The sequence below is a fragment of the Pimephales promelas genome, chromosome 18 (genome assembly GCF_988280905.1).
Source record: "Pimephales promelas chromosome 18, fPimPro1.hap1.1, whole genome shotgun sequence".
Taxonomy (NCBI): Eukaryota; Metazoa; Chordata; class Actinopteri; order Cypriniformes; family Leuciscidae; genus Pimephales; species Pimephales promelas.
Window position 1 is genome coordinate 26,393,261 of NC_142786.1, and position 27,980 is coordinate 26,421,240.

The 27,980-nt window shown below is 37.3% G+C and overlaps 1 protein-coding gene across 3 annotated transcripts in view; it reads right to left on the reverse strand.

Annotated features, from left to right (window-relative positions):
* Positions 1-27,980, reverse strand: part of gabbr2 (gamma-aminobutyric acid type B receptor subunit 2) — a 201,499-nt gene that overhangs the window by 32,738 nt on the left and 140,781 nt on the right. For all 3 annotated transcript variants that reach the window (XM_039680846.2, XM_089123268.1, XM_089123270.1), the window contains exons 9-13: positions 25,914-25,994; positions 24,270-24,420; positions 23,712-23,844; positions 21,404-21,511; positions 15,408-15,530 (exon numbers count right to left, since the gene is read on the reverse strand). In XM_039680846.2, coding sequence (XP_039536780.1) covers positions 15,408-15,530; positions 21,404-21,511; positions 23,712-23,844; positions 24,270-24,420; positions 25,914-25,994 — 596 coding nt within the window. The remainder of the gene's footprint in view (positions 1-15,407; positions 15,531-21,403; positions 21,512-23,711; positions 23,845-24,269; positions 24,421-25,913; positions 25,995-27,980) is intronic.

A 27,980-nucleotide genomic window follows, 5' to 3' on the forward strand; every position in this document is an offset into this window, starting at 1 on the left:
AGTGCTATTCTGAATGTTCCACAAATGAAACAGTGCCGTGGATTAATAGTACAGTGTTTGAAAATAAAAAAACACAGCTTGTTTTCAGTCATACACCGATTTCTGTGATGTTCTGAGGTGCGTTTCCCAAAAGCATCGTTAGCCAACTGGTCGCTCGTTCTCGTTATTTCAATGAGTCAACATAGTTCCAACTAACATTCGCAAACAGCATCGCAAAGTTGTGTGGTTGGAACGGCAGCTCTCGAGCTGTGGTTAGAAGCATAGTTTCTTGTTTGCATGACATGTGGACTCAAACTTGAGCCAAATAAGCAAGCTGGCTTTCAGTACAATCTATATCTTTTATTCAGAATTCATATGTCATTTACGTCTTTTAATTTGTCAAGAGATTAAAAGTGTTGTTTTGAATAGTACGCATGTGCGAACGTGCTCTACTACGTAAGAACGAGCCTATGATTGAATCTGGAAATAAAGGAAAATAACTGAGAAAAATTAAAAATAGTCCTCAGATGCTATGTTCGTAATTTATTGTAAAACATTTAGTATTAATTTGATCTCAAACAGATACGTTAAATGTAGTTTTTACTCCAGCACCTGTGTGACATCATAAACGAAAGTCATTGTAAGACCAGTTTGGTACAATACGGTTTCGCGAAACAGTCGTGACTAGCTAGTTGAAGAAATCAACGATGCATCGTACTGGTAGTTAAGCAACGAGTTACGTCGTTGTACGGGAAACACACTCCTGGATGGTTGCTAGGGTGTTGCTTACTGGCCCCAAAACTCTATGACAGGGCCCCTTAACTTTGGAGGCCGACTATCCGGTAGAGTTTAGTTTAATCTCCAAACACACCTGAACCAGCTAATCAAGGTCTCCAGGATCACTGAAAGTTAAAAGAAGGTGAGTTTGATCAGGGTTGGAGTAAAATTCTACAGGACAGAGGCCCTACAGAACCTGCTCTCTAATATTCTAGATATGGCTTTGGTCCCTCCATTTTATTGGTCTACAGGATTTTTTTTTTAACCATCTGTGAAGTGCATTGAGCTACCCACAATGCTGCTAGATTGTTTTTATGGAGTTAACAGGCTGATCGCATGCAGTGATTGCTTTAAGACTGCATGGGTATGGCAGGTTCACTCAAACATGTATATTGCGTTGAGGTAACTGACTTACAGTGTTTGAAAATTAAAAAGAAAAACTTGCTCAGGGAAACAGTTGTGGTTAGCTGCTGTTACATTTAGCTTGGAGCTCAAAATCTTGTCTCTTGCCTATTGGCATTTAAGAAAGACAGCAGTTCTGAGCTTGGTTAAAAAAAAAAAAAATTCAATAGGACCAGTTTAGTAGCAGTTTGCGAAGCAGCTTTTGGGAGCAACTACATTTTAAACTGATAACCGACATCTGTGCTTTTCCACTCTGGATAAGCACCAGCCGCCACTGCACACATCTGAGTCTTAAGGCCTCTTAAATGTAATGCCGTGTAATGAACTGTGGGGCACAAAGAAACACACGTTCCCTTCCCAGCTGCTGATAGATTATGAGTGTGTTTGAGCAGCAAATTTTCATTTTCGGTTTCTTGGACAGGGGATTGTACAATTAAACTAGATTTTTTCAATTTCTGTAGAAAATGTGAGTGTGGAAAACCTGTCCCCACAATGCTAGATTGTTCTGGAAGATTGCTAGGGCATTTCTATGCAGATACCAGGGTTTTCAGAATGGTTGCAAGGGTGTTCTGCATTATAGTCTCTAGGATGGGGCCACCGTCCTACAGAGTTTAGCACCAACCCTGATAAAACTCACCTGCCTGTAGCCTTCTAGTAATCCTGAATAAACTGATTAGCTGGTTCAGGTGTGTTTGATTAGGGTTGGAGCTAAACTCTACAGGACAGCGGTTCTCCAGGACAGAGTTGGCCCATGCCTGCTCTGGGTGTTGCTAGGTGATTGCTTACTAGCCCCAAGCCTCTATAGCCCCTTTCACACAGAGATTCCGGAAAATACACGGATAATGTGACCCGGCATTTGTCCCGGGATTGTTTGATTTCGGTTCATTCACACTGCCAGTAATTTGCCGGGATCTGTGAGTGCATTCACACCCGTTAAGATCCCGGAAAGACACATGACGTCAGGATGAGACGTGTCGAAAACATGTACACAGCTGGTGAATGATCTTCAGCTACAGGGCGGATAGTGAGGAACTCCTGGTCTCTGCTTCGTTCCAGTTTGCAGACATTTGTTTGTTCTTTCTTTGTTGATGACAAACACGAACTTTCTTCTAGAGCAACAGAGTCATGCGATGACACGAGCGTCATCACTATGACACACCCCTTATGGCATTGGTCATGGCTTTTGTTCACACAGCGCACATTCCGGGACTCAATCCCAGGACGTGTTTGCGTTCACACAGAAGGCGTTCTGGAAATTTCCCGAGATCAATGGGCTGTGTGAAAGGGGCTTATGACAGCTCTTAGGCTATGTTTACACGGAAACGATTCTGAAGAGAAAACGCAAAAGTGGCGTTGCGTCATCACTTTTTATTCTGAGTTTAGACGAGCGTTTTGTGTGGGAAATTTGCGTGCAAATGGTGACGTAAAAGTCTGTGAAATTCAATGTAGTATGCACTCCAGGCGGCTAGGAGTGCATACTACAGCAACACCAAGTCCACGCGCCTGCGTACAACTTTCACCGTCAAGCAGACTTTTGCGTTTTTACCGTTTACACGGGAACACGACGATGGAGCGTTTTTAAGATTTCCACTCTGGAGGGTGGTTTCACCTTTTTGCGTTTTTAAGCCCCAAAAACGCTGTCGCCGTGTAAACGAAAGGCACATCCGATGAAATATTTTTACGTTTTCACCCGCAAGCGTTCTCGTGTAAACAGGGCCTTAGAAGATTAGAAGATCCTTTGCTTTGAAAAAGTTATACCACACTTTTCACAACAAGCCACTTGTTTTGAGGGGTCATTCAAAATTCATGTCTGTTGTGGGATGAGTTAAAACAAGCACTACTAACATTTCAAAGAACATAACATTTTTCAAGGCTGCTAATTATGAAGCTCAGATTACGGCCATAAATCAGAGCAATAAAACCCCAAGGTCGGCATCTAAATCCTCTCCCAAACCTCTTACCAGACTGCCACTTCTAGAGAAGTGAGAACTGTTTCCAAATCCAAAGCAAATATAATCAGACGATGCGGCAGACAGGATCACAAATCAACCTGACATCCCATTCATCATTGTAGCCAAATAAACCAACTACCACTGTTATTTACAATCACATGATGTATGGATGAATATATAAGTGTCTCGTTGCAGTATTGGACTCGAGGGACGATGGCCACCAGTGACTAAGGAGACCGTGAGCAAACACTTCTTTATAAGATCCTCAGTGACTCAGAGAGGGCAGATCATATGAGTGCTGCTCTCTGGTTTGTGTCACCAGCTGTGTGCGTCATTATGCCCAGGTGGGTTGGCAGCCAGCCAGCTCCCCTGCCACCGCCGAGGGTTTAATTAGCCGAGCCTCAAGGCTGCGGAGTCCCGGATGTCTTGGGGGACGGAGGAGGGTGATTAATGTCACACGCGATAGCGTGACGTTACCCAGACATGACACCGTCGCTATGTTCCATCTTGCTCAATATAGCGCATATCCCTAGCAGGTGAGTTTACGGAAGAGATCTGCCTTAAGCGTTGCCTTTTACCCATGGGACAAGGAGAGAAAAGCATCTCCTCAAGGACTCAAGGAGTTGATGCAGCTGTGCGCTCAGCATCTGTATGCACCCTGCCACCGCACTGCTGATGCAGCAACATATGAGCACACAAGGGAGAAGAATACTGCCCTCGCTCCTCAACACACTGATGAACAGCAGCCAACCGTCCATCCACTCCACATGCAGGTTATTCAAAGCCCTATACCAACATTTTTATAGATTTATTATGATTACACATTTACTTAAAGTCCCCCTGTGGTCAATAATTGTATCCCTTAAAACTCATCTTTGATCACCAAAATTACATATTTAAAAGTTGTTTTTTTTCCTTGAAAAAAAAAAATAGCTTGAATGTAACTTTACAACCTTGCCTCATTTAGTAAAAGCGGATCAATGAATATGAAAATTATCCCCGCCTCCACTCACTCGCACCAGCTCAGAAATCCACTCATTGATGATCACAATTTGACGTGATTGGTTGCAAGGTAGTTTGTGATGTCAGAAACACCAGCAATTTCAAGCTGCATTTTGGAGACTGCATTTGTCTTTGGATTACTTCAGTTTTAGGGAGAAAATACTAAGCAATTGCGTTGACTTATGAATTTGCACATGGTAAAGTATATAAAAACATCACATATACATATAAACAACATTAAAAACTTGATTTTCACCACAGGGGGACTTTAACACTTTCTAAATAGTAGTGTGAAAAGACCCACCAGTGACAATGATTTGTAATAAACAGGCCCAAAAGTACAATTTCATCACCTCATCATTCTGCACCTCAGAAAATTAAATAGTATTTTCCCAAAAGTTGTGATCTTGCAGCCTGAATATGCTGATATAATGATATATAATATGCTGCACAATAAACATGCCGAGAATCAATATTCATGAATAGATGTGTCAGTTCTTCTAATGAATCACTAAAAGTTGAATCGGTCTGACGAATCCTTCTCTGAATAAACTGGCATAATCTATCAAAAGTTACTGAATTACCATCGAAAAGAAAGTTATTCGTTAGAATCCTTCACTGAATGAACAGATTGAATAGTAATCCATCAGAATTGTTTTTAAATTATCATCTGACTCACAGAACGGCAAATCTTTCAGTCATGTCTGACTTCAGATGAAACTGTTTTGTTCACTTAAAGTCTGTGAAACAGTATCCTTATCAAACAAGTATTCGAAATTATTATAATTAAGGAATTATTGTTCATGTGAAGTGTAGCTTTTTCCAAAATTACTACAAAAAAATATTTATTTTTTAATGTATTCAACTATTACTAGATTAGTATTTTTATGTACACTAATTGGTGGGGGAATAGGATGTATTTGGCAACCCAGAATTATGAAATTTGAAAATTCTATAGATTCACACTTAAACAGTTGGGTTTTATCATTTTCGAATCCATTAAGGCGATTTTCTGATATTTAGGAGAATATCAGTAACCAGACAGTTTCTGGTCTCATTGACTTCCATAGTAGGAAGAAATATATACTATGGTAGAAAATCGGCTGAATGGATTCGAAAACGGTAACTCTGGGGGAGTTGTAAAATGAGACTATTTCCAAAAAAATGAGTATCCCTTTAAGAATAAACCCACAGTAAAATGAAGCCAACTGGTGATCAGTGTCACAATCTGACACTCATCCACGCTTTCTTAATGTTAGGATCACAAGTATGGCAATGCAAAGACAGTGTTTTCCCACAACTTAACACTAGAGGCGTCTCTATCGATTTGTTGCTCGAATAATCCTGTTTGTGTCCGTCTCGTATTTACTACTACATGATGTGTGCAAATTGGTGGCTAAAGAGGCAATGATGTAGAAGTAGGCATTGATCTTCCATGGAGGCAGTCTTTCGTGGCACTATGACGTAATAATGTGACAAAATCCAAAACCCCATCATTTATTGTCTTACTAGAATAATAATGTCAAAAAAATAACAAAATGATTGAATGCTGAAAAAATCTGCATTTTTGAGGAATATAGAGAACTCCTCCCCTCTTTCTCTCTCTCTCTCTCTCTCTCTCTCTTTCTCTCTCTTTATTTCTCTTGCTCTCTTCTGGTCCTGAACAGACACTCTCAATCATGGCCCCAGACATATCCATTACACTCAACTCTACAGCTCCTCACAAAGAAGAAAATCCATTAGTCTGTGTGTTTGAGAGTGAGAGCGAATGTGAGGGCATGTAATAGAAAGAAAAAATGGAGATAGAAACGCATAGCTGCAATACCTCTGTGTCCTCCATGTGCCTCCACTACAGGTGTTGTAAGCATTTTCATCACACTGTGTGTGTGTGTGTGTGTGTGTGTGTGTGTGCGCAGCTCTTACCAGGAAGTATTTACCGTAGTTATTGGATAATGATCATTGTTTTACATTGGTATTTGTAGTAAAACCATAATACCTACAGATAAATCACACAAACAAATATTATTTTCTTCCCTTAATAGTTAACTCTGAGGGAGTTGTAAAATGAGCCTATTTCCAAAAAAAGTGGAGTATCCCTTTAAACGAGACACCATTTGGTGCAGGTTTTTCAGCGACAAAAATAAAAGATGATGCAGTGCTACACTGGATACGACAGTAATGTGTGTGTAATGGCGTTTTTTACCATGTGAACTATTGCTTTGTTACAGAACGTTCGATATGTACTGACTATTTATACTGTAGCGCTACAATCAAACTGAATATTGTGATAGTTGCGATTTGCTGTTATTTCCTTTGCTTCTGCATTTATTGGGTTACTGATTTACATTATCGGATATGGAAGAGAGTATAAGGAGAACTGCTTTTCTTATTGTTTTGATCGTAGCCATTCGCTCTAATCCTGAATAAAAGCTTCAGTGAGACATTACAACACTATTCATTTGTTTAAAGCATGACACCGCGAATGATAATGTTTTACACTTTTGCAAAAAGCATGAACGACGAATAGCCTCTAAGAACGTTTCAGTAAAAATAAAAAATCTCAGTTCATAAAAAAATTTTACTGACCCCAAACTTTTGAAAGATAGAGTACAGTATGCAGTTATCCATGAAATTATACTCAACATCTATGGCGAATTGAGGAAAAGTGGGCTCCGTTTTGCCATTTAGACATCAAAAGTGACCGAACTGACCTGAATTTACCCCATCAGCATGTCAGAGAACTCCAAATCTCTTGAAATAGCTGAATAAACAATATCATATTCAGCTGCAGGGGACTCAGACCCTTAACAATCTGTACATCATGGCCCTGATGGACAGCACTTCTTTCTAAGAACAGCAACCCTTGACATTGTCTTTTAAAAGGCCTCTAATTGGTAAATTGCATCCCCCTTATGCTCAATCAGCAGTCGCACAGCAACAGTAAGTCGACAGAGTCTACTTATCCAAACCACATGAATGCAAGAGACAATGGGAAGACAGGAGGATTTAAGTGAGATGGAGCGAGAGACACTTTCTTGGATCATGAGGAGTGAACTGGAAGCTTAGTGGTAAGGCCTGAAAAGTATGCAACCAATAGGTAAACTCATTCAGGATTATGTTAAATATACACTTAATAAACCACCATCAATCATCTCTCGTCTATACAAATACTGTATACATCGTTGGCAACATAAACAGAGCCTCAACAAACTCCTGTCAAAATGACTGATGTGTGCGGCAGACAATAACCATGTCCACATGATCCCGCTGCTCCTGAAAGCAAGGTTTTCCCTCCAGTTCCTCACACTTGATCAATGGAGGAGAGAGGTGGGTGGCTTTCCAGTCCTAAATGACCCAGTTTGTTTTGTTGAGCCATTGATTCCTACACAAACCACAGCCGTTTAACATAAGGAGTCCAACAATGCCTTTCAGATTGTACCACATGCACACACACCCACAAACACGCACACACACAAATGTACTGCATGAACATGATATACAAAACAAAAAGCTATAGGACACAAATGGACAGATGGCTTTTATCCCTATTAATAGCTCTACTAAGGCATTCTTAGACAAATGTGAATACACAGATATTGTTTAAGGGTCTATTAACATACAGTGGCCCACCCACATTGTTGATTGACTTTAAATATGCATATGTGATAACCAGTGTTGGGAGTAACGCATTACAAAAGTAATACATTACAGTAACATATTACTTTTTGCTGTAACGCAGTAGTGTAAGGCATTACTAATCAATTTTCAGTAATATTTTACTCGTTACATGTTCAGTGAGGCTTGTATTACAGTTGTATTACAGTGTATTGTCTGCTTTTACTTCTTAAAGGCAACAGACTATGTGAAAGTTTTAAAGCAGTCTTTTAGTGCCAGTTCAGAGCGGTCGCGTCTGTAACATTGTTTTTTCCTCATAAATGCGAACACGAAAACTAAAATAAAATGAATATTTTAGGTTCTATGGAGACTGGAGAGCCAACCCTTCCTCATCCGATTTGCGCAGTGTAATTAACAGAATTACAAAAAATCGATTTTGCCTCCTATTTTTTTGTCACGCATGAATGTGTGTCTTTTCCCTAATACTAAAAATAAAACATAGACTGATATTTGTCTAATGTCTGGAGTCCTTTAAGGAAGTAGCCTATATACGTTTCAATACATGTATTTTCTGAGAATTTTTATTTAAAGTTTTGACTGCAAATGTCATCATGTCCATAATGCTGGACTTCCCCAATTTTAAATAATTTATCCTCAACTAGTTTTGTGGTGTAGGTCTACGTATTTTATAATGTTAACTTCAAATAATACTAATAGCCTAATTTAAAGATAAGGTAGCATTGGATCTGGACGGTAAGGAGAATAACGCTGGAGTTGGAAGAGGTGTGTCGCGATTCTGTAGGTTCGTTGATCTGAGTCGTGTGGCGAATCGCGATTTCGGTTTCATATTGCATATCGTTACAGTCCAAAAGTTAAGTTCTACTTAGTTATTTTGGTGAAAGTAACTAAAAAGTAATACATGAGTAATGTAACGCATTACAATTCTGGGACAGTAATATTGTAAGGTAATGAATTACTTTTAAATAACAGTAACAAGTAATACCTAATGTATTACAGTTTGGAAGTAACTTGCACAACACTGGTGATAACCTGGTATAAAAGAGTGGAGAAAAACCGAAATAAATGTCTGGCAGTCCTGTCTATGCATGTACAAGCTCCATTGGTTTATTCGTTGATTTTCTTTTCTTTTGATTTCTTTTGTCTACATTGTAGATAATGAAATCTCAAATCACCAGATTTTGGGGACCAGCCAACAAACATGCTACTGCTTATCAAACAGGTGATGATACCACAATCACGAAATGTATGCATTTGCAAATGTGTAAATTTTAATTCCATTTTAATTGAAGTCATGTTTAAAACCAAGTTAATAATTTGGCATACTGCTGGATGCATGCAATTAATGGAAATAAATTTAAAATGATAAAAAAATTACATTACATTTAAATAAATTAAAATACACCTCCATCTATTAAATGTATAAATATATTATACATTTAATAGGTGGTTTTACAACTACTTTTGTTTACTTTTATACAATTTTGGTCCTTAAGTAATTCCATGTCTCATGTATTATGTGGTTTATACAAGCAAAACCATCACTAAGAATAACTAATTTAGTTGATAGAAGGACATTCATTCACTATAAAATGAATGGAAATCAATCAAATGTCCTGAAAATGCTAGAATATACATGGCTATTTATTATTAGATTGGTCCCCTGCCAACAAAATGAATCATTCCAGCTGTACAGTCACATCAGACCCCATCACTTTCCAGACCTGCATCTAAATCAATCCACAATCAAAGCGCACAAGTTTAAGACCAATTATTCCATGTATTAAAGGTTGGCCCTAAAATAAGCATTTGCACATGAAAAGACCCTGTGACTCACGGCTGTCTGCCTGTCCTCAGTCTGACACCGAGAGTGAGGAAAAACTGCCATTCGAACACTTTGACAGACGGCTCGCTTTCACTTAGGAAAATACATGAGAGAGTCCCTTATATTATACGAGCGTGTTCCTGTGCTCAGAAATCCGTAAACACGTCTGGTATAATGCTCTTCTCCATCATTTCATCCATCATCATGATTTGATGAATTACTGCTGCCGTGATTGATAGAAAACGTACTGAAATGTCTCTATTAAAATAGTATTCGGTTTACCGTCTGCTTTCTAAAGGCAGGAACAGCTCACCTTTAATTACGCCAGGTACATGGAGATGACTGAAACAAGATGCTATAATGAGCCTAATTTACATAGAAAGCAGGTATGTTTGTGCTGAAAAAAACCATGACAGTGGCTTAATTTCCAAACTGACAGTGCAGCACTATTTCAGCACATTTTGTGACTGGTTAAAGTGTATTGGTGATAACTGAATAAGACGTGGGTTATATATTGTATGCAAAAGTGGCACAACTATTAAGTGAATTAAAGGGATAGTTCACTTTGAAATTAATCATTGATATGTTTTAGCTTACCTCAAGGGCATCCAAGATGTAGTTGTCTTTGTTTCTGCAGTATTTTTCAATTTTGATATTTTTAGGTCAAACCGTTCTTGTCTGTCAGTCATTTAATGGAGACCTATGGGGTCCACCTAAAACCACAGCCACAAAACGCCCACACCCTCAGATCACTTACATGTGGCTGTGGTTACAAGAGGTAAAAACAATACAAGTACTATTCGTTTTCTCACAAAAAAACGCTCGTTTCGTGTCTTAGGCCATCATTGTGTACTTACATTTACGAGTCATTAAATCATGTTTAATCTGGACTTCTCTGTGCATGCTTTTTTAGGTGGACCCCATAGGTCTCCATTATATGACTGACAGAAAAAAACGGTTTGACCTAAAAATATCAAAATTGAAAATACTGTGGAAACAAAGACACCTACATCTTGGATGCCCTTGAGATAAGCTAAAACATAAAAACAAAAAATTTATAATTTCAAAGTGAACTATCCACGCTTCATTGGATTATGAGATCTGGAGCATCTCAATGTACTCAAAATGTTTGCCTTTTGTTAGTTTAAGATGCATCTTACACAAATTCTACATACTTGTCATCATGTGCGCGCATTTGCAGGTATCCGTCATTACAGCGCCTGTCCAAAGCCTTTCCGTGTATTTTTGTCTTGGGGATCAGCAATGACAGCACTGGTTTATGGGTGTCAGAAGCCTTGGCTGTTGCCATGGCAATGCCACACTGCAATAGTGTGCGCAGGCAGACTGCGCTTGCTGCAGCGTCGACACAAGAACAGGAGCGAGAACGGTGAGTGTTGCAGAAGAAACCTGCTGAATGCTAATCAGCTCCTCCACAGTTTGTCCTTCATCAGACCAGAGAAACACTCAGGATCTACATTACTCTCTCTCTCTCTCTCGGTAAAAACTGAACAAAATGTTCAGTTTTACAGATATTTTAATGTTTCATAGATCTATAGATTTTTTGTATGTTTTTGAATGAAGTGCTCAAAAATTCAGTAAAAACAGCAATGTGAACTGTTACAAATTGTCATTACAATTTGCATTGATTGCGATGGCAAAGCTGTAATGATTCCAGTCTTCACGCAAAAAAATATTTAGGCCTACATTTAGGATTTATGTATTAAATTGCATATAAATTCCATCAATTTCGATTAAATAGTTTTAGCATATAGTAATAAGTCTTGCAAGTTTACACAAATGAAATGTGTATGAGGTAATGGTAACAGTAACAGTAGGCAACTAATAAACTGAATGTGTTTTAAATATACACAATAACAAGGTTTATATATTTATCATTAATAAATCCAATTTGTTTCAATGCCATACTGCTTGGTCTAGAGCTAGCACCAATTTAATCCTTTTTTATTTTAACAGAAAAATTTTAATGGTTTTCACAATGAACAGATTTATGCTGATCTTAAGCATTTGAATAAATGCATAAAAATGATTCTTTAAACAAAATCAAATAGATGCAAATCTCAGTCGTTTCATTTACGACTATATGCATCACATTAAGTTTATTAGCTTGTTTATATATTAAAATGTGTAATCCAAACAGATGGAAATTTGATATGAAATTCAAATGTGGGTTTTTTAGTGTTCAGTGAAAACAGTTTTGCTGCTAAATATGCTTGTGGAAACCGTGATACTTTTTTTTTTCCAGATCCTCTGAAGAATAAAGAGTGCAAAAGAACAGCATTTCAAAAACAACTAAATCGTATGTAACTTTATAAATGTCTTTACCGCTGCTTTTGATCAATTTATTGCATCACTACAGAACAAAAGTTGTAATTTCACTACAAAATTATTACAATATAAGTTCAAATACTACATGTAGTCTTTCAGTTCATCTAAAGTCATAGAAATTACTATACAAATTGACATGAATTAGAAAAAGATAGCTCTGGAAGAAGTACTGCATGTCATGTCATCCACCCTCATATATTTTAGTAAAGAACAAGTATAAAACTTTAAAAATCCTCTGTATGTTTTTCTTTGCCATAATGCAGCACATATGGCCCAGTTTTGTACTTTTTACAAATGTCTGCAAAGTTTGAGTACTAATCTGGATCAGAGGAAGCATACACCGAGCTGGTTTTCAGCAGAGCCGTGAGTGAAGCTCTAAACACAGAAGTTCGCAGCTCACATCAATGCTGTCCGCTGCACTCGGATCTGTTTACATTCCTCCGTTTCATGTCCCTGACAGACTGTCCACTGTAATTGTCTCCAGCCTCACAGACATTCATTTTAAATAAAGACACACTCAGTGTCCTACAGCAGTCAACAATAGCTTATTCCTGACCCAAACATGATGCAGCGATTCTTCAAAATAACATCAGCCCTAAAGTTCCATTCACACTGACAGAGATTCAACTTAGAGGTTGCTAAATTGCTGTACTCTTGGTTACTAATAGAGTGCCGAAGTTATGACGTCACTGTGTAGGACAACTCGGAAGTTAGCGGTGCATGGATTGCCTCGATCGAAAAGCTATGCAGTTTCCCCATAGACTTGGAAATTCGCAAAAAATAAGATCTGTGTTCAACAAAGGGTTGTGAACATTACCTGTTTTGTCAAACAAGATCATCTTTAAAAGTTAATCCAAAATGTATACATTTTGAAGCCTATATAAAGTTTTAAAAAACACAAGCAGACACAATAACAATTAAAAAAAACACAAGCAGGTTATAACTGGTGTGTTTCATGTCAGATCAAAACGTGAAAATATATTGAGGCTTTGTTAACCATAGACAATTGTAGCAAAAACCCATAGACTTTAGGGCGAGGTCAAGGGAACCAGAAGTGCTAAAATGCTAACTCACTTCCGCGTTTGCCTACAAAGTGACGTCATAACTTCGGCACTCAATAGTCATGCCTAGTAAACTCAACAACATCAGGCGACAAATCATTCAAGCTTCACTGTCTGCTCAACTTTGTTGCATCCCCAGCAGCCACTATCAAACATTGGCATCAGATGGCCAACTTTCATTGAAAATGAATGACTTTTAAACTCTTGGTTTGGCTTGCTTGTCCATTCCAATTCTTTGACCTTTGAGAAACGCAGAAATAACTACATATACAGTAGAGGACGGGGGAAAGGAGGAAGGAAAAGCTCGTCTAAACACCCTAGAGTGATGGGAAAGTTAATGGGCCTTTTCCTAGCACCAATCAATCTGCGCTAATCTCCCTGCCGAGAGTTCTCAAGGGAGACAGCGGCCATGATTCCATCGGTGTGACGGCAAAGTCCACTCAGCCACATCGTCTGTTAGTCACCAGGCCTTTCACTCTTTAACACACTAAGTACAGGGATCATACAGCACAGCAATTGACAGACAGATGGAAAGGAACTGCATCATTAAAAACATACATTTAAAGGGATAGTTCACCCAAAAAATTTAAATCTTGTCATTACTTACTTATCCTTATGTCGTTCCAAACCCCTAAGACTTTGGTAAACCATTGAAAGACAATTTAAGATTTATTTCCCCTCAAATGAAAGTCCAGGAAACCCAAAACTTAGAAGAACCAAAAAGGTCATAAAGACATTGTAAAAAGAATCCATATGAATCGCGTGGCTGAATCCAAGTCGAAGTGATCTCTTTATATGATGAACAAATTTAATTTAGGCTTTTATTCACATATAAACACACATAGAGCGCCTCACGTAGGGTAAACACGAAAACTGATGTGAGCGCCGCACGTTAGAACAAACCTCATTGGTTATTGTACATCACATGCTTGAGCTTCTGTTTACCATGATAATGAGCTCTGTGTATATGTGTCGATCATTTAGATGTTAATAAAAGCCTAAATTAAATCTGTTAATTATATAAAGTGGCTGAATCACTTTAAAAGACTTAAACCGCTCAATTCATGTGGATTCATACGGAAGCATATTGCATTCACTTGAGGAAACAAAATCTACTCTGTTGTTCTGAATTAACAAGTTAATTATCTCAGAATTATGAAATAATTAATACAGAGCAAAAAAAATCCATGAAAAATTGTCTAGTAATTCTGAGATAATTAACTCGTTAATTCAGAAAAACAGAGCAAAAACTTTTTTCCCATGAAATTTTATCTTCACTGTAAAAAAATATTGATGGTTTAACTTAAAAAAGTAAGTAACCTGGTTGCCTTAAAATTTTAAGTTCATTGAACTGGAAAAAGTGAGTTAATACAATGAAGTAGATTAATTTAACCATCAGAAACTCAAAATTATATGTTATCTGAACTAAATAAATGATTTAAGTTGAGTTGACGAAGGAAAAAATGTTGTGATTACTACACTGTAAAAAATATTGTTGGTTTAACTTAAAAAAAGTAATTAACCTGGGTTGCTTTAAAATTTTAAGTTGATTGAACTGGAAAAAGTGAGTTAATACAATGATCATCAGAAACTCAAAATAATAAGTTATCTCAACTAAATAAATGATTATAAAGTTGATTTGACAAAAGAAAATATGTTGTGATAACAAATCTTGAAAATATTTTTACAGTGTTGTAATTCTGAGATAATTAACTCATTAATTCAGAAAAACAGAGCAAAAACGTTTTTCCATGAAAAATTATCTTGTAATTGTGAGATAATTAACTCATTAATTCAGAAAAACAGAGCAAAAACTTTTTTCCATGAAAAATTATCTCGTAATTCTGAGATAATTAACTTACACAGGATCCAATACGATGTGTGTGTGTGTGTGTGTATAAAATATGACATGAGGGTGAGTAAATTATAAGAGATTTTTAATTTTTTGGTGAACTATCCCTTTCAGGTCTGACATTGTCTATTTTTGCTTTGCTTTCAGCTAAACGCGTCCAATCATTTGCAACAGAATCTGACTCAAGTCCATGAACACACATGACTAAATGCACATGACAAAAGCAAGCAGACGTTTAAAATGTCCAGCCCATTCTGAAGCCCTGCTCCATCACACACTTCCCCTTATGTGTCAGCATGGGACAGGCTCATGAAAATGCCTTTTCCAAGCATATGTGCCAATGTCCCACATTCCAGCTGGCCTATGTCCCCAAACGCCATGGATGTGGGGGCAGGCCGTCTCACTTCCTGAACCAAAAATAACGCAGATGGTAATGAAACCTTGGCCGCTACGTACTCCCCGGTGATCCCATCTCCCAGTGACTATGATTTAGTTGGGATTGATTAACCATTACTACCCGGTCGAGGGATTCTGCTGAATCGTTACATACAACATTAATAATAACCAATTGGACTCGCCTCCAAGCTGTACTCTTCCACAGTTCTCTTCAGGGGATCCACGATCTGCCAGCATATGAGGATGCACAAATCAATCAGCAACATCCCACCCACGATGATAAAGAGCTTCTGGTCCTTGATAATCTGGAAGAGAAAAAAAAAAGAAAAGCAATGGATGAGGTGATTAAGGGATGAGAAAGAGGCAGAGATGGGCAGGATCCATCAATGGGCTGTTCGCTCAATTCAAACGCATGATCTTCTCTCGCATTTTGAACCTTTGTGGATGAAAGCGCTGCTCCTGTCTGATCTTTTTATCTTTTCTTCTATTTAACACTGGTTGACCTGAACAGAACTCAAATCAAAAGAAAGGTCATCGCGAGGAGGCCTGCGAGTAATTCAGATGGCGGAAACGAACAAATTCTTCCATGATTCCGAATAAAAATGCTAACTCGTTTTGATCTGATGTCTTTTGATGGCTTACCAATAGCCAAAACCTTGCGTCGTGGGAAACAAGGAGGTTGTGAGCAACTCAATGACCATTGAGCGCCATACTGAATTCTATCAGAATGGATTCTCTTTATCTTCAATCAAACAGAGGTTGATGGTTTCATTAAATGGCCAGACATGGGAAATAACACAGGATCATGATGCTTAAAGATGCATTAGCACAATCACTGAAAGCAATGCTTGGCCATATGACCTTAGAACTTCACTTTATTGCACAAAATCTCCTTTTATCTCAGCAAACGGAAGGTGACGATGGATCAAATACGAATAACGGTCCTAAATCCCCCGCTCCACATTTTTACGGCTACAAATAACACCTGAACTTAAAAATTAACTTTTAAGTTATTTGCACTATAAAAGAAATCACTGTTTTCAAACAGGTTTCCCAAAAAAACGACTTTTCACCCCCATCTGCCGTTAGAAATTTGTTAAAGTATCCATTTAAACAAACACCGATGCATATGGCCTAATTATAGACATCTGTGAACATTTAACAGGGAAGTAGCGCTTTAACATCGGAAGAAAGACACACTTCACCTTTAATGGCGCTAATCATGAGCTTGTAAACCAATAACACTTGGTTTTAAGACCCAATAGTTTAAGCTTTTGTATTTACAGTTTAAATTGCTCAAGGTTTGTACAAGAATATTGCTGCAGGTCTACAAGGGCATGTGGTGCATTAGTGTCAGACTGTGTTTGTGCTCAGTCTAAGTTATGCAGGCCATCATGTGCTTGTGTCTGATTGAATTTACAGATGCACACATCTCTGATGCCATCTATTTGTGACGCTGTATGTTCTATAATGCAGTCTGAATGATGCATTATGCAGTATGTGGATGTGTACGTAGGTTTATGCCATAAAATAATGAATATTTTAACTTATTCTGCATCCCCAAAATAATTTGAACTGTATGTTCAGATAAAATAAAATAAACAACCAAAAAAACTAGGAATAATAAGACTGATAGACCAAAGAAATTGAAGGCTTACAGGAGTCGTTCAGCTAAAAATGTAGGTGAACTCACCATCAAGTCTTTCATGCTTCATAAAATGATGTAAAAGCACCATAAATGTAGCATAAAGTGTTCCATATAACTCTCCTGAAGTCCATATATAAGTCTCCTGAAGCAGAGTTATTGTTGTTAACTAAAACTAAACCAAAAACAATAATTTAAAAAATGAATTATTTGAAATAAATAACTAAAATAAAATATAAAAAAACTTATTTTATTTCAGCAAGTTGCCAAACATTGCTCATTTCCGTTTAGTTTAATTTAACACACTTAAAAACTAAAAATAAATACACTAAAACTAATGAATAAAAATGCATACAATATACTGTAGTCATAAAAAAACTAAAAAAATCCTATAACTATTACATTTTGTCAAAAAAGAACATTATGCAAATAAAATATAATTCATATATGAACAAAAACTATAACAATATAGCAATGATACTAAGCTCTAAGAACAATTATTTAACCGAATCTTTTCACTTAATAAATTGATCTGAATGATTCATTCTCAATTCATCTCACCAACTCAATAACAGCCCTCTGGATTTTTTAATAGTTTCATTATAAAATGTTTGTTGTCGTTGCTTACATTTCCAATATAATTGCATGAAAAAATCAACGAGGAAGGATTTCAGAACCATATTTGTCTATGTAATGTCAGTGGGGTCCAAAACAACACTGGATTCCTTTCACTTTCACTGTATGGACATAAAAACACTGAGAATCTTTTTTTGGTGCATCACAGAATAAAAATCATCTAGGTTTGGAATGACATGAGGATGAGTAAATAATGACATTAAAATTTGACCACAGATTTTAAGTCTTAGAGAAGATAAATATACCTGCAATCAACTAAAAACAGGTATACAAAAAAGTAAACATCACTGTGCGCTGTTAAAGCATGTCTGTGTGTGTATCTGCTTCATCTCCCTTTGTTTCTTCACGGTCTACAGAGGTGATTGACTTAACCCTCGCTGCACCCTGAGGGAGAGACTGTAACAGCCCCCTCGGACCACCGGACCCGCATCGAACGGTGCCTGATTTGCGATGGGCTGTCCGTGGAGTCACATACTGTGAGACTGCTTCTCAGCTTGATAAAGAGATGGCACACCCACATGCACACTCACAAAACACAGTCCTGACAGCAGCCATCGCTTCAGAGTGCCAAAACCCAGCAGTCCATCACTGTGTGGAGCGGGAGTCCGCTCACTGCCAGCTTCCTGCACACTGAAGTGCCAGAGGGAATTAAAGCCCTGAGCCTGGGCATTACCTGTCTCTCAATTTATTTATATGCAGTGCGTCTAGTTAAGAACTGGTAATTGAGTGTGAAAGTGTAACCGAAGAGAAGATCCAGGGGGGAAAAAACTGACATGCAATGTATCAAGCTTGAATTCTAAACCTTTGATTGGAGGTCCATTATCAGGGATAACAGGATTTTTGTTGTTCCATGATTAAAATAAAAATAAAAAAATAAATTAAAGGAGCCGTATGTAAGATTGTGGCCAAAACTGGTACTGCAATCAGTTTCAAATTACTGTATCCCCTCCCTCTCGCCCTGACTTGAGGCTGCCAGATAGGATCCAACATTTCTTTTTTATCCGACACGTTTGTATCTGCAGCTGTGGTAACTAGAGCAGAGCTGGCAACACTCGGTGGAGGGTGGAGCATCAGACCAAAACACAACATGACAACATCAACATCAGTTGAGGGCTGCAACTTTACTTTTTAAATGACAATATCCTGGCTGGACTACTGTTGTCAGTGATATAAGTATTTGAAATGAACATGATTTTTAATTTCTAGTGACATATAAGGGTCATTTTATGAATATTTGAAATCGATTTCTTACATACAGCTCATTTAAATAGATATAGATTTTGACTTTCATGTGAAAGGGTTACATAAATAAATAAATTACTTTGTTACAAAAGTGTGCATCGAAGATGATAAACAGGGAAGCTCGAACGTAGGAGGCACAACACAACGTGGGGCTAGTTGTAACACACTTGTTTTAAATACTTACACACATGCTAGCATGACAAAACTTGGTGTATTTACTAGTAGCCATTTCAACACAATATAGAGAAAAAATTGTGCCAAAATTCCTAAATCTTTGTCAGATATCACTGAACATTTATTTAACCATAGCAAAAGTGCATTTCTTACTGTATTAATAAAAAAACCCCACAGAATTGTACTAGACATGTGTTAAATTAATGTGGGGGAAAAACATTCTCTAAACCCTAAGTAGATTTACACATAACGAAACTTGGTGTATTTACTAGTAGCCATTTCAACACAATATAGAGAAAAAAATGTGCCAAAATTCCTAAATCTTTGTCAGATATCACTGAACATTTATTTAACCATAGCAAAAGTGCATTTCTTACTGTATTAATAAAAAAAAACCCACAGAATTGTACTAGACATGTGTTAAATTAATGTGGGGGAAAAACATTCTCTAAACCCTAAGTAGATTTACACATAACGAAACTTGGTGTATTTACTAGTAGCCATTTCAACACAATATAGAGAAAAAATTGTGCCAAAATTCCTAAATCTTTGTCAGATATCACTGAACATTTATTTAACCATAGCAAAAGTGCATTTCTTACTGTATTAATAAAACAAAAACCCACAGAATTGTACTAGACATGTGTTAAATTAATGTGGGGGAAAACAATTCTCTAAACCCTAAGTAGATTTACACAAATGAACAAAGTCAAAAAGTGTCACGTTGTGCCCCGCTCTCCCTCATGTGTGACGTGTGACATGTCTCGCGTGTCACACATGCGCATTTCCGCTTCTTTGTTTAATTTTAATGGTGGCTGCCAAACCCACTTGGATAGCCAATATCAATCAGTTAAATAAAATAAAAAAAATACTTAATCGGCCCTCATACCAATCCCTGAGACCGGCTCGGGGCATCCCTATAAATAATACTAACATAAGAAGATTCCTTTGAAGTTATGAGTTCTCTCAGCTACCTAGTCTACCTGCAGCATTGTTTATCACCCTCTGTCTTCTCTCTCTTTCTGTATATATTCTGCTTGAAATCATCCCACTGATTCTGACTGATTCTGCAGCAGTGGAAGCAGGCTGTGAGCTCTATAAATAAAGATGGCCAGCAGGGTGCTGGAGCTGTGGCTAGCCATCCTTTACACCACTGTCATACAGTATCAGCTGCCTCACTCGCCACATTCTTACGCTGCATTGAAAAACAAGAGCAGGGAGAGAAAGAGCGTATGAAAGGAGGTCAGTGTGCATGCTCAAATCTGTCGTGTTAAAGACCTGCATGGATGCGCTTGTGCGTATAGCTACAGTTCAAAAGAAACCCACTGCACTATTCCCTACAGTGTGACGCTTTTTCTTGCAGAGAAAATTCACACGCAGACTTGTGAAACCCTTGTCTAGCGGAGCAGGAAGACATTGTTCTTTAGAAGAGATCAGAGATTCATTGGTTAGCAGTGGCAGTGCCGGCTGATTCTCGATATGCCAGGAAACTGAGCATGGAGACAGCAAACTGACCTTCATTGAAGAAAGCAATCCTATATTTTAGCTTTTTGGCAGTTGAAAAATGAGACAGCTGGCAGCCCAGTGGCACCATTGCTTTCCCATGATGCTTTAAGCATGGAACCTGTCTCTCCTTTTACAAAAATCCATTTTTCTCCCTCTATTATCAACATCTCCATTACAACATCCATGTATAAAGTTTCCAAGTTTTTTTTTTTTTTAAATTTGTATCATAATTCTTAAAAAAATCAAATATAAATGTCTTACCATAAAACTGCAGTGAAATGTGATCATTATAAGCTAGATGACAAATTATACCATTTCCAATGTGTTCTGCCACACTGGAACCCAATTAATCCTGTCATATGACCTAAAGTTTGGGGTCAGAAAGATTTTTTTAAAAGAAATGAATAGTTTTGATCTGCAATACACATTACATTGATAGAAAGTAACAGTAAAGACATTTATAATGTTACAAAAGTTTATATTTCAAATAAATGCTGTTTCTTTTGAACTTTGTATTCATCACAGAATCCTGTAAAAATGTATCATGGTCTATTAAGCAGCACAATTGTATAATAATAAGAAATGTTTCTTAAGCAGCAAAATCAGCATATTAGAATGATTTCTGAAGGATCATGTGACACTGAAGACTGCAGTAATGATGCTGAAAATCCAGCTTTGCCATCACAGGAATAAATTCAATTTTAAAATATATTATTTAGAAAACAGTTATTTAAAACTTTAATAATATTTCACAATATTACTGTTTTGTATTCCTTGGTGAGCACGAGAACATTTTCAAAAAAACTAAATTTACTGACCCCAACCTTTTGAACGCTACTGTATCTATTTCCAGTATATTATTAATGAAATTTTTGATAATGATCATTTGAAACAGTATACTTGTGACCTTGACCTGTAATGTTGTTTTGTGAGTGCTATGTTGTAACTGAAATGCTTTGAAAGTCTATTTCTCACCTTCTTCTTCATCTTTACATTCTTGAAGATGGCGTGCACTCTCCAGGTCTTTGCAAACATGGCGCCAAACGCTGTTGTGTACCCCACAATGAGGATCCATGTACGGACCTAAAAACGTTAAATGTGAAAGTAAAACATGGTTGTTACAAATCAATAGTTATTATAATTTCGGCACTGGAATGCTACCCTAAAAACCAAGATTAGATTGTAACACCAGTCTATAAAATAAAAAGCAGCAGAAACTGCAAAACCATAAAAATATAGCGATCCAACAGAATTAAATTAACTCAACATGTGATTATGAATTTATAGTTGTCATGTTAATAGTTGCAGCTGTAAAAATGGTCACATTTTATTTTTTATAAACCTAAATTAGATTGTTGTAACTGTATTTATTGGTAAAGGAAACTTGGTAACCTTTTAGTTTAGGGTGCAATTCTCACTATTAACTAGTTGCTTAATAGAATTTTGGCTGTTTATACTTATTGAGAACATATTAATGCCTTTTTTCGCATGGCCATATTCTACATTCCTTAATCCTACGCAATAATGAGTAATGAGGAATTGAGGCAAAAGTCATAGTTAATAGTGAGTAATAATTCTCCCCCATTCTTAAGAGCGACCGAAAACATTAATTAAAATACAAGTGATTAATTGATTGTAAATATAATAATTAATTTCTCTCTGACACATAAAAATATGTTGCTGATGTTCAAAATATATTAGCGGAAATGTCCTTATTGTTAAGTCCAACGCATTTGTCTTCCAGTCCAAGAAAAATGAATATTAATTGCCCAAATTCACCCCATCCTTCAACAGGCCGTAGAGAACAGAGCCCGTCTCAGGCAGGTAGCATGTGTCCTGCTCAACACATTTGTGAGTTATTTCCCCTGTGACTGGAGTTACTGCAGTAGCCAAAAGCCTCATAATTAAAAGGTGGATTATGGTCACATGCAAACAGACAGTGGAGGCGTGACGAGACACATCCAATCATGCTTACTCAGTTTGGTGATACAGCCTGAGCAGAGGTGAAAAGCGTTCAGATTCAAATATAGAGTAGACCAGGGACAGATGTCCCCGTGGAGGTTGGCACAGGGGAAGCTACAGACATCTCAAAAAGGTTTTGAGTCAGATATCCAGTTGCATAGATGCTTCTTTTCTCTAGCACTTGTTTGGCATGTTGGTTTAAAATGCCAAAGAAATTCCAAATTAGAATAATTAACAATATGGGGGTGGTGATGGCGCAGTGGGACACCAATGTGTCCCTGAGCAAGACACTTAACCCTTAGTTGCTCCATAGGCGTGCAACCTCTGACATATAGCAATTGTAAGTCGCTTTGGATAAAAGCGTCAGCTAAATGAATAAATGTAAATGTAGCCCAAGACTGGTTGCCCACTAAAGCTAAGCAGGGCTGAGCCTGGTTAGTACCTGGATGGGAGACCTTCTGAGAAAACCAGGTTGCTGCAGGAAGAGATGTTAGTGATGCCAGCAGGGGGCGCTCATCCTGTGGTCTGTGTGGGTTCTAACGCTCCAGTATAGACCATTTCACAAGATGTAAACAACACTGGTCCAGAAGCACTTCCTGTTTCACATTGTAACTGTTTTCTTTATTTCACATGTAAAAAAAATATCTTAAAGATGTTTGTTTAACTTTTTGATTCAGTTTTAAATGTTCTGTCGGTTGTATTTTATCCCAGCTTTTATGTAGTGTTAAAAAACTGAAACAGGAAGTGCTTCTGGACCAGTGTTGTTTACATCTTGTGAAATGGTCTATAGTAATGGGCACACTATACGGTCAAAAGAGCATCATCCTTCGGATGAGACGTTAAAACTGAGGTCCTGACTTGCTGTGGTCACAAAAAAATCCCAGGATGTCTTTCGAAAGAGAACCCCTGCATCCTGGCCAAATTTGCCCAGTGGCCTTTGTCCATCATGGGCTCCTAATCATCCCCATATATATATATATATATATATATATACCAATTGGCTTCATCACTGTCTCCTCTCCACCAGTAAGCTGGTGTGCAGTGAGCGTTCTGGCGCAATATGGCTGCCGTCGCATCATCCAGGTGGATGCTGAACACTGGTGATGGTTGAGGAGATCCCCATCCTATATTATTATTATTATTATTAAATGTAATATCATTCAAACTAAAATTCCAATTTCAAATTCCAAATTGTCTGCTTATCATTGTGACAATTTATCCATTACAGCACATAAATGTACCCTCAGAAAACAAAAAAAGACAACTGACCCATAGTCTAGACATATTCATATGTGATTCACAGAAATCAGTCATTACTCACAGTACAGAGGGTCTCAAACTCCTTGTCTGACACAAAAGATCCATCCAGACCAAAGAGGAAAATGGAGGCGTAAGATAGCAGGCCACCCAGAATGATCAGGTTATTCATATAGGGACTCGACATTTTGATCAGCCTGCAGATAGAGGGAAGCACACAGCCGATACATTAAATATTCACATTTCATTTATTATTAACAACTGCAATTAAATGAGCATCTACATCCATGACTGCATCATATACGGTGGGATCCAAAATCCCAAAGCCACTAGTCAAAATGCCTTTATTATGCAAAATATCCCATTGCAATTTATATTATCAAAAGACTGAATGAAAGTGCATCTTCTGGGAATCAAGAATATCTTACAAAAATATCTAAAAAATTCTCTCGAAAATGTACTGCAAAGCTAAATTCAAGGCTGTTTTTTTTTTTTTCAAACTTCTTGTTCTCTATCATATATATATATTTTTTCGGCATTGTTCATTTTTTATTTCCCAGATTTCCAATGTGATCTCAGACTTTTGTCTTTTCTTCCTGTCGTAGTCTCGCTCAGCCCTGACCTGTGGTTGCGGTTTTTGATGTTAAAGAAGAGGAAGGCTCCTGCCATGAGCATGCCCAGGATAGTGATGGTAGACAGGATGCTGTAGAGGGGGACGTTTATTTGTCGGCGCTGCAGACGCACAAACGTCCGATCCTTCGGCGGTTCAACACCTACGAGAGTCATGATGGTTCACAGTCAAAATATCTTGGAGTCATCGCAAAGACCGTCATCTTAGAGAAAGCTTTCAACATTTCCGTGTAACTTAAATGACTAAGATTTTAAAATGCCACTCATGTGACATACAGTATTAGCTCTATTTCTGCACAATGTTACATAATAATATTTGTGGATGGGTTTAAAAACGGTGAACGTGATGTGAGATGCGATTACCGGTAGATCTTACAGTACATCATAATGAGAATTTGGAAGACAGTAGAGCTCTTAAACCAAATGAGTCACCAAAATGAGTCAAGAGTTATTTGTGTGTGTGACTTGACAACCTTGGTGATTTCAAGTACAACTGTGAGGCTTTACTGCTATTAGCTCAAAAGCAAATGGTTTACTCTTTTCATTTAGAAAACAATCTCAGTTGGGGTGAGTGTTTGGGCATTTTTTTTCTCTCTTAACTAAAGAGTTAAGAGAGACAAAATGCCCAAACACTCACCCCAACTGAGATTGTTTTCTAAATGAAAAAGAGTATTATCCTGCCAAAGTATTATTTTTACGTTTCCAGCCAGCGCTAGCTTTTTTGATCTTATTATACACAAATATGTCATGGCCCCCAGAATAACTTGTTGTATGAATATGTAAACAATGAATATATCAAAAGAAAGAACACAGACTAAAACATTTTATTCAGCTTCATTCATCTTTTTTTATATTAAAACTCTGCATATGGGTAAGTTTCTTAAAAAAAAAACAACAACATTTGAACAAAAAGCTAAGAAAATCATGTTTTTGTCAAAGACTTTGTCCAGATCGGATTCAGAATGATTATCAAAACATAGACTGAGTCCATCGACACAACAAAGCTTGTACAGTAGTCCTGTACCTCTTTCGGTTTTGGCACTTTTCCCAGTAACGTTGGGCAGTTTTGATTTATATGTTTGGTGATCACATAGCTTACATGTGCATTAACAACTTCTATCTGCTCCTTCTGGCTTATACAGATCTTTTTCTTTGCTTGTTTTTAGATCCGGAGATGCTGTACTTTTTCAGAAGATCTCTAACAGCGGCCCTACCTATAACAGTAAAAACACGGTTTGCTGGAAAAACTTGTCGATTGGCTGGGAAGTGTTCTTTCATGAATGATGGAATATCTCAACAATGGCGGGGAAAGAGTTAAGCATGCCAAATGATTCCTTCAGATTCCCTCTTAACGAGTTCCATTAAAGTAAGACAATTAAGCATTTTACTTCCTGGCCACCACTGTGTTCCTCAGAGGCAATTTGAAAAAAAAAAAAAAAAAATTTTTTTTTTCCAGGGAATAAGGAAAAAAAAAAAAAAGAATGTCAATGTGGGCAAACAGAAAAATAACTCTTGAATTATTCAGATGACCACACACAGAACAGTGGGCACACAACTATCGCAGGCGTGTGAACCTTCTGTCTCTCTCTCACTCAAACGCTGACCCGCAAACACACACAAACGGGGCTATTCCTACCTTGGAACCTGATGGTGTTGTTGATAAGGTCCAGTACATCTGCAATGGCGTTGTACTCGCCCACCTTCACCTCTTGACCCTCTGTGAAAAACAAGAACAAGAGGACGACTGAGATAAGAGCAGTGTGTTCAAAGCCTGTGCCCCCAGAGAGAAACATGACAATAGACAGTACATTTGGTTTCTGTGCGCTCCACTGCAGAATATGCCCAACATACTGCCCAAAATACTCAGGGCGATGTTGACCTAAAAATGTATGTAAATTGCAACCTCACGCATTTGCACATCAATTAAAAGGCACCAGATTAGAATGTCTGGAAAAACAATGAATTGAAACGTTCATCTTATGATGAATAACCTAGCTTTTCTAACAAGGATGCATTGTTAATTTTTACACACTTTTTGTGTGTGTCCTTTAAAAATGTCCTTTAAAGGTGCAGTAAATGATTCTGGTAAGAGTTGTTAAACTTTTCAACAGGGTTGTTTTTTTTTTTAAAACTCGCTTACTGAACCTTTAAATTATTAAGTCAATATTTAGCCTTGCTATATTATTAATTTTAGCCCATTTTACTCGGAAAGTTTACTATAGTATTTATTTCAAATTATATATACACGAAAGCTCAAAAGTTTGGTGTTAGTAAGATTATTTAACGTTTTTGAAAGGCTCTTATTCTTTCCAAGGACACATTTAATTGATACAGTAAAAAAACAGATGAATTTGATGGAATTTTTATTGATTTTTCAGCAGCCAATATTCCAGTCTTCCGTGTTACATGATCCTTCAGAAATCATGATGCTGTTTTTAGTTATTTTTTTTTCCCATTTCTTCATCACCATTATGCTTTTTTATTTTATTTTGTCTTTGTTATTGCTAAAAAAAAAAAAAAAACTTGAAAAATAGCTCACTGAACTATGTATTAAAGATGAAAACAGATGGTTGGTTAGGTGTAACTTGAGGTTTTGTATACAAAGATGCAAATAAAATAAAGCTTAGTGTCAATAAATCCCCAGACGAACAAGACTTACTCCCAGAAGGCAAATATAAGGCAAAGTCTATTCCAAAAGCCATCTTAAAACTCAATATTTCTCCCTGATGTTCGCTTTAACACTACTTGTGTATTGACTTTCACACTTACAGGAAAAAACACATTCCTTCTAGAGAAAAAAAGAGAACATAGTAAATAAAATATTTACTGTATTATTTAGCTCCTGAAAGTATATAGTTTCCTAACTGCTAACATTAAACATTTCCTGTACTGAACTGAGACGCCAACCCATTTTCTGCTCAATACAGTTCAACTGATGGTCTCAGATTTCCACATATAACTGCTGTGGGTTAAAATAGGCCAAGCTTTCATGTGAATAACGCAATTTAAACATGGTAGCCGACAAGATTAACTAGTACTACTACTAATGGACCTCCTTCGATCTGACATTTGATTAAGTTTTGTACCCAAGGTGGTCTTGCTGTGTCAGGGGAATAATTGACAGGAGTGATGTCAAAGCTCCTAGTAAACGTCATCATTCAGGTACTTATCTGAGCATGAGATCAATGGGACACTACAAAAAACCACAAGCATGTAAACTGATGGATAGCTTTCCCTTATTAATTGTCAACTGTAATGACTTATAAAGACTTAAATATTGGTCAGAAAAGTCTTTCAAAAAGGCGACGAGATAGAAATAGTTTGGCCCGAACACAATCTTGTTAGGAGGTGATTGTCACATAACAAGGTTAAGAAATGGCTCTGAGTGTCCCATCTGGGTGGTTTGATGTAGGTGTGATATAGGAGCTGACAGACTAGGACTCTCTCTAGTCTCTATACTTTAAAGGATTAGTTCACTTTTGAAAAAACTTTTGCTGATAAATTACTCACCCCCATGTCATCCAAGATGTCCATGTCTTTCTTTCCTCAGTCGAAAAGAAATTAAGGTTTTTGATGAAAACATTCCAGGATTTTTCTCCTTATAATGGACTTCAATGGGAACCAGTCCAACCGAGGTCCAAACGACAGTTAATAACAGTTTCAGATGCAGCTTCAAATGTCTTTAAACGACACCAGACGATGA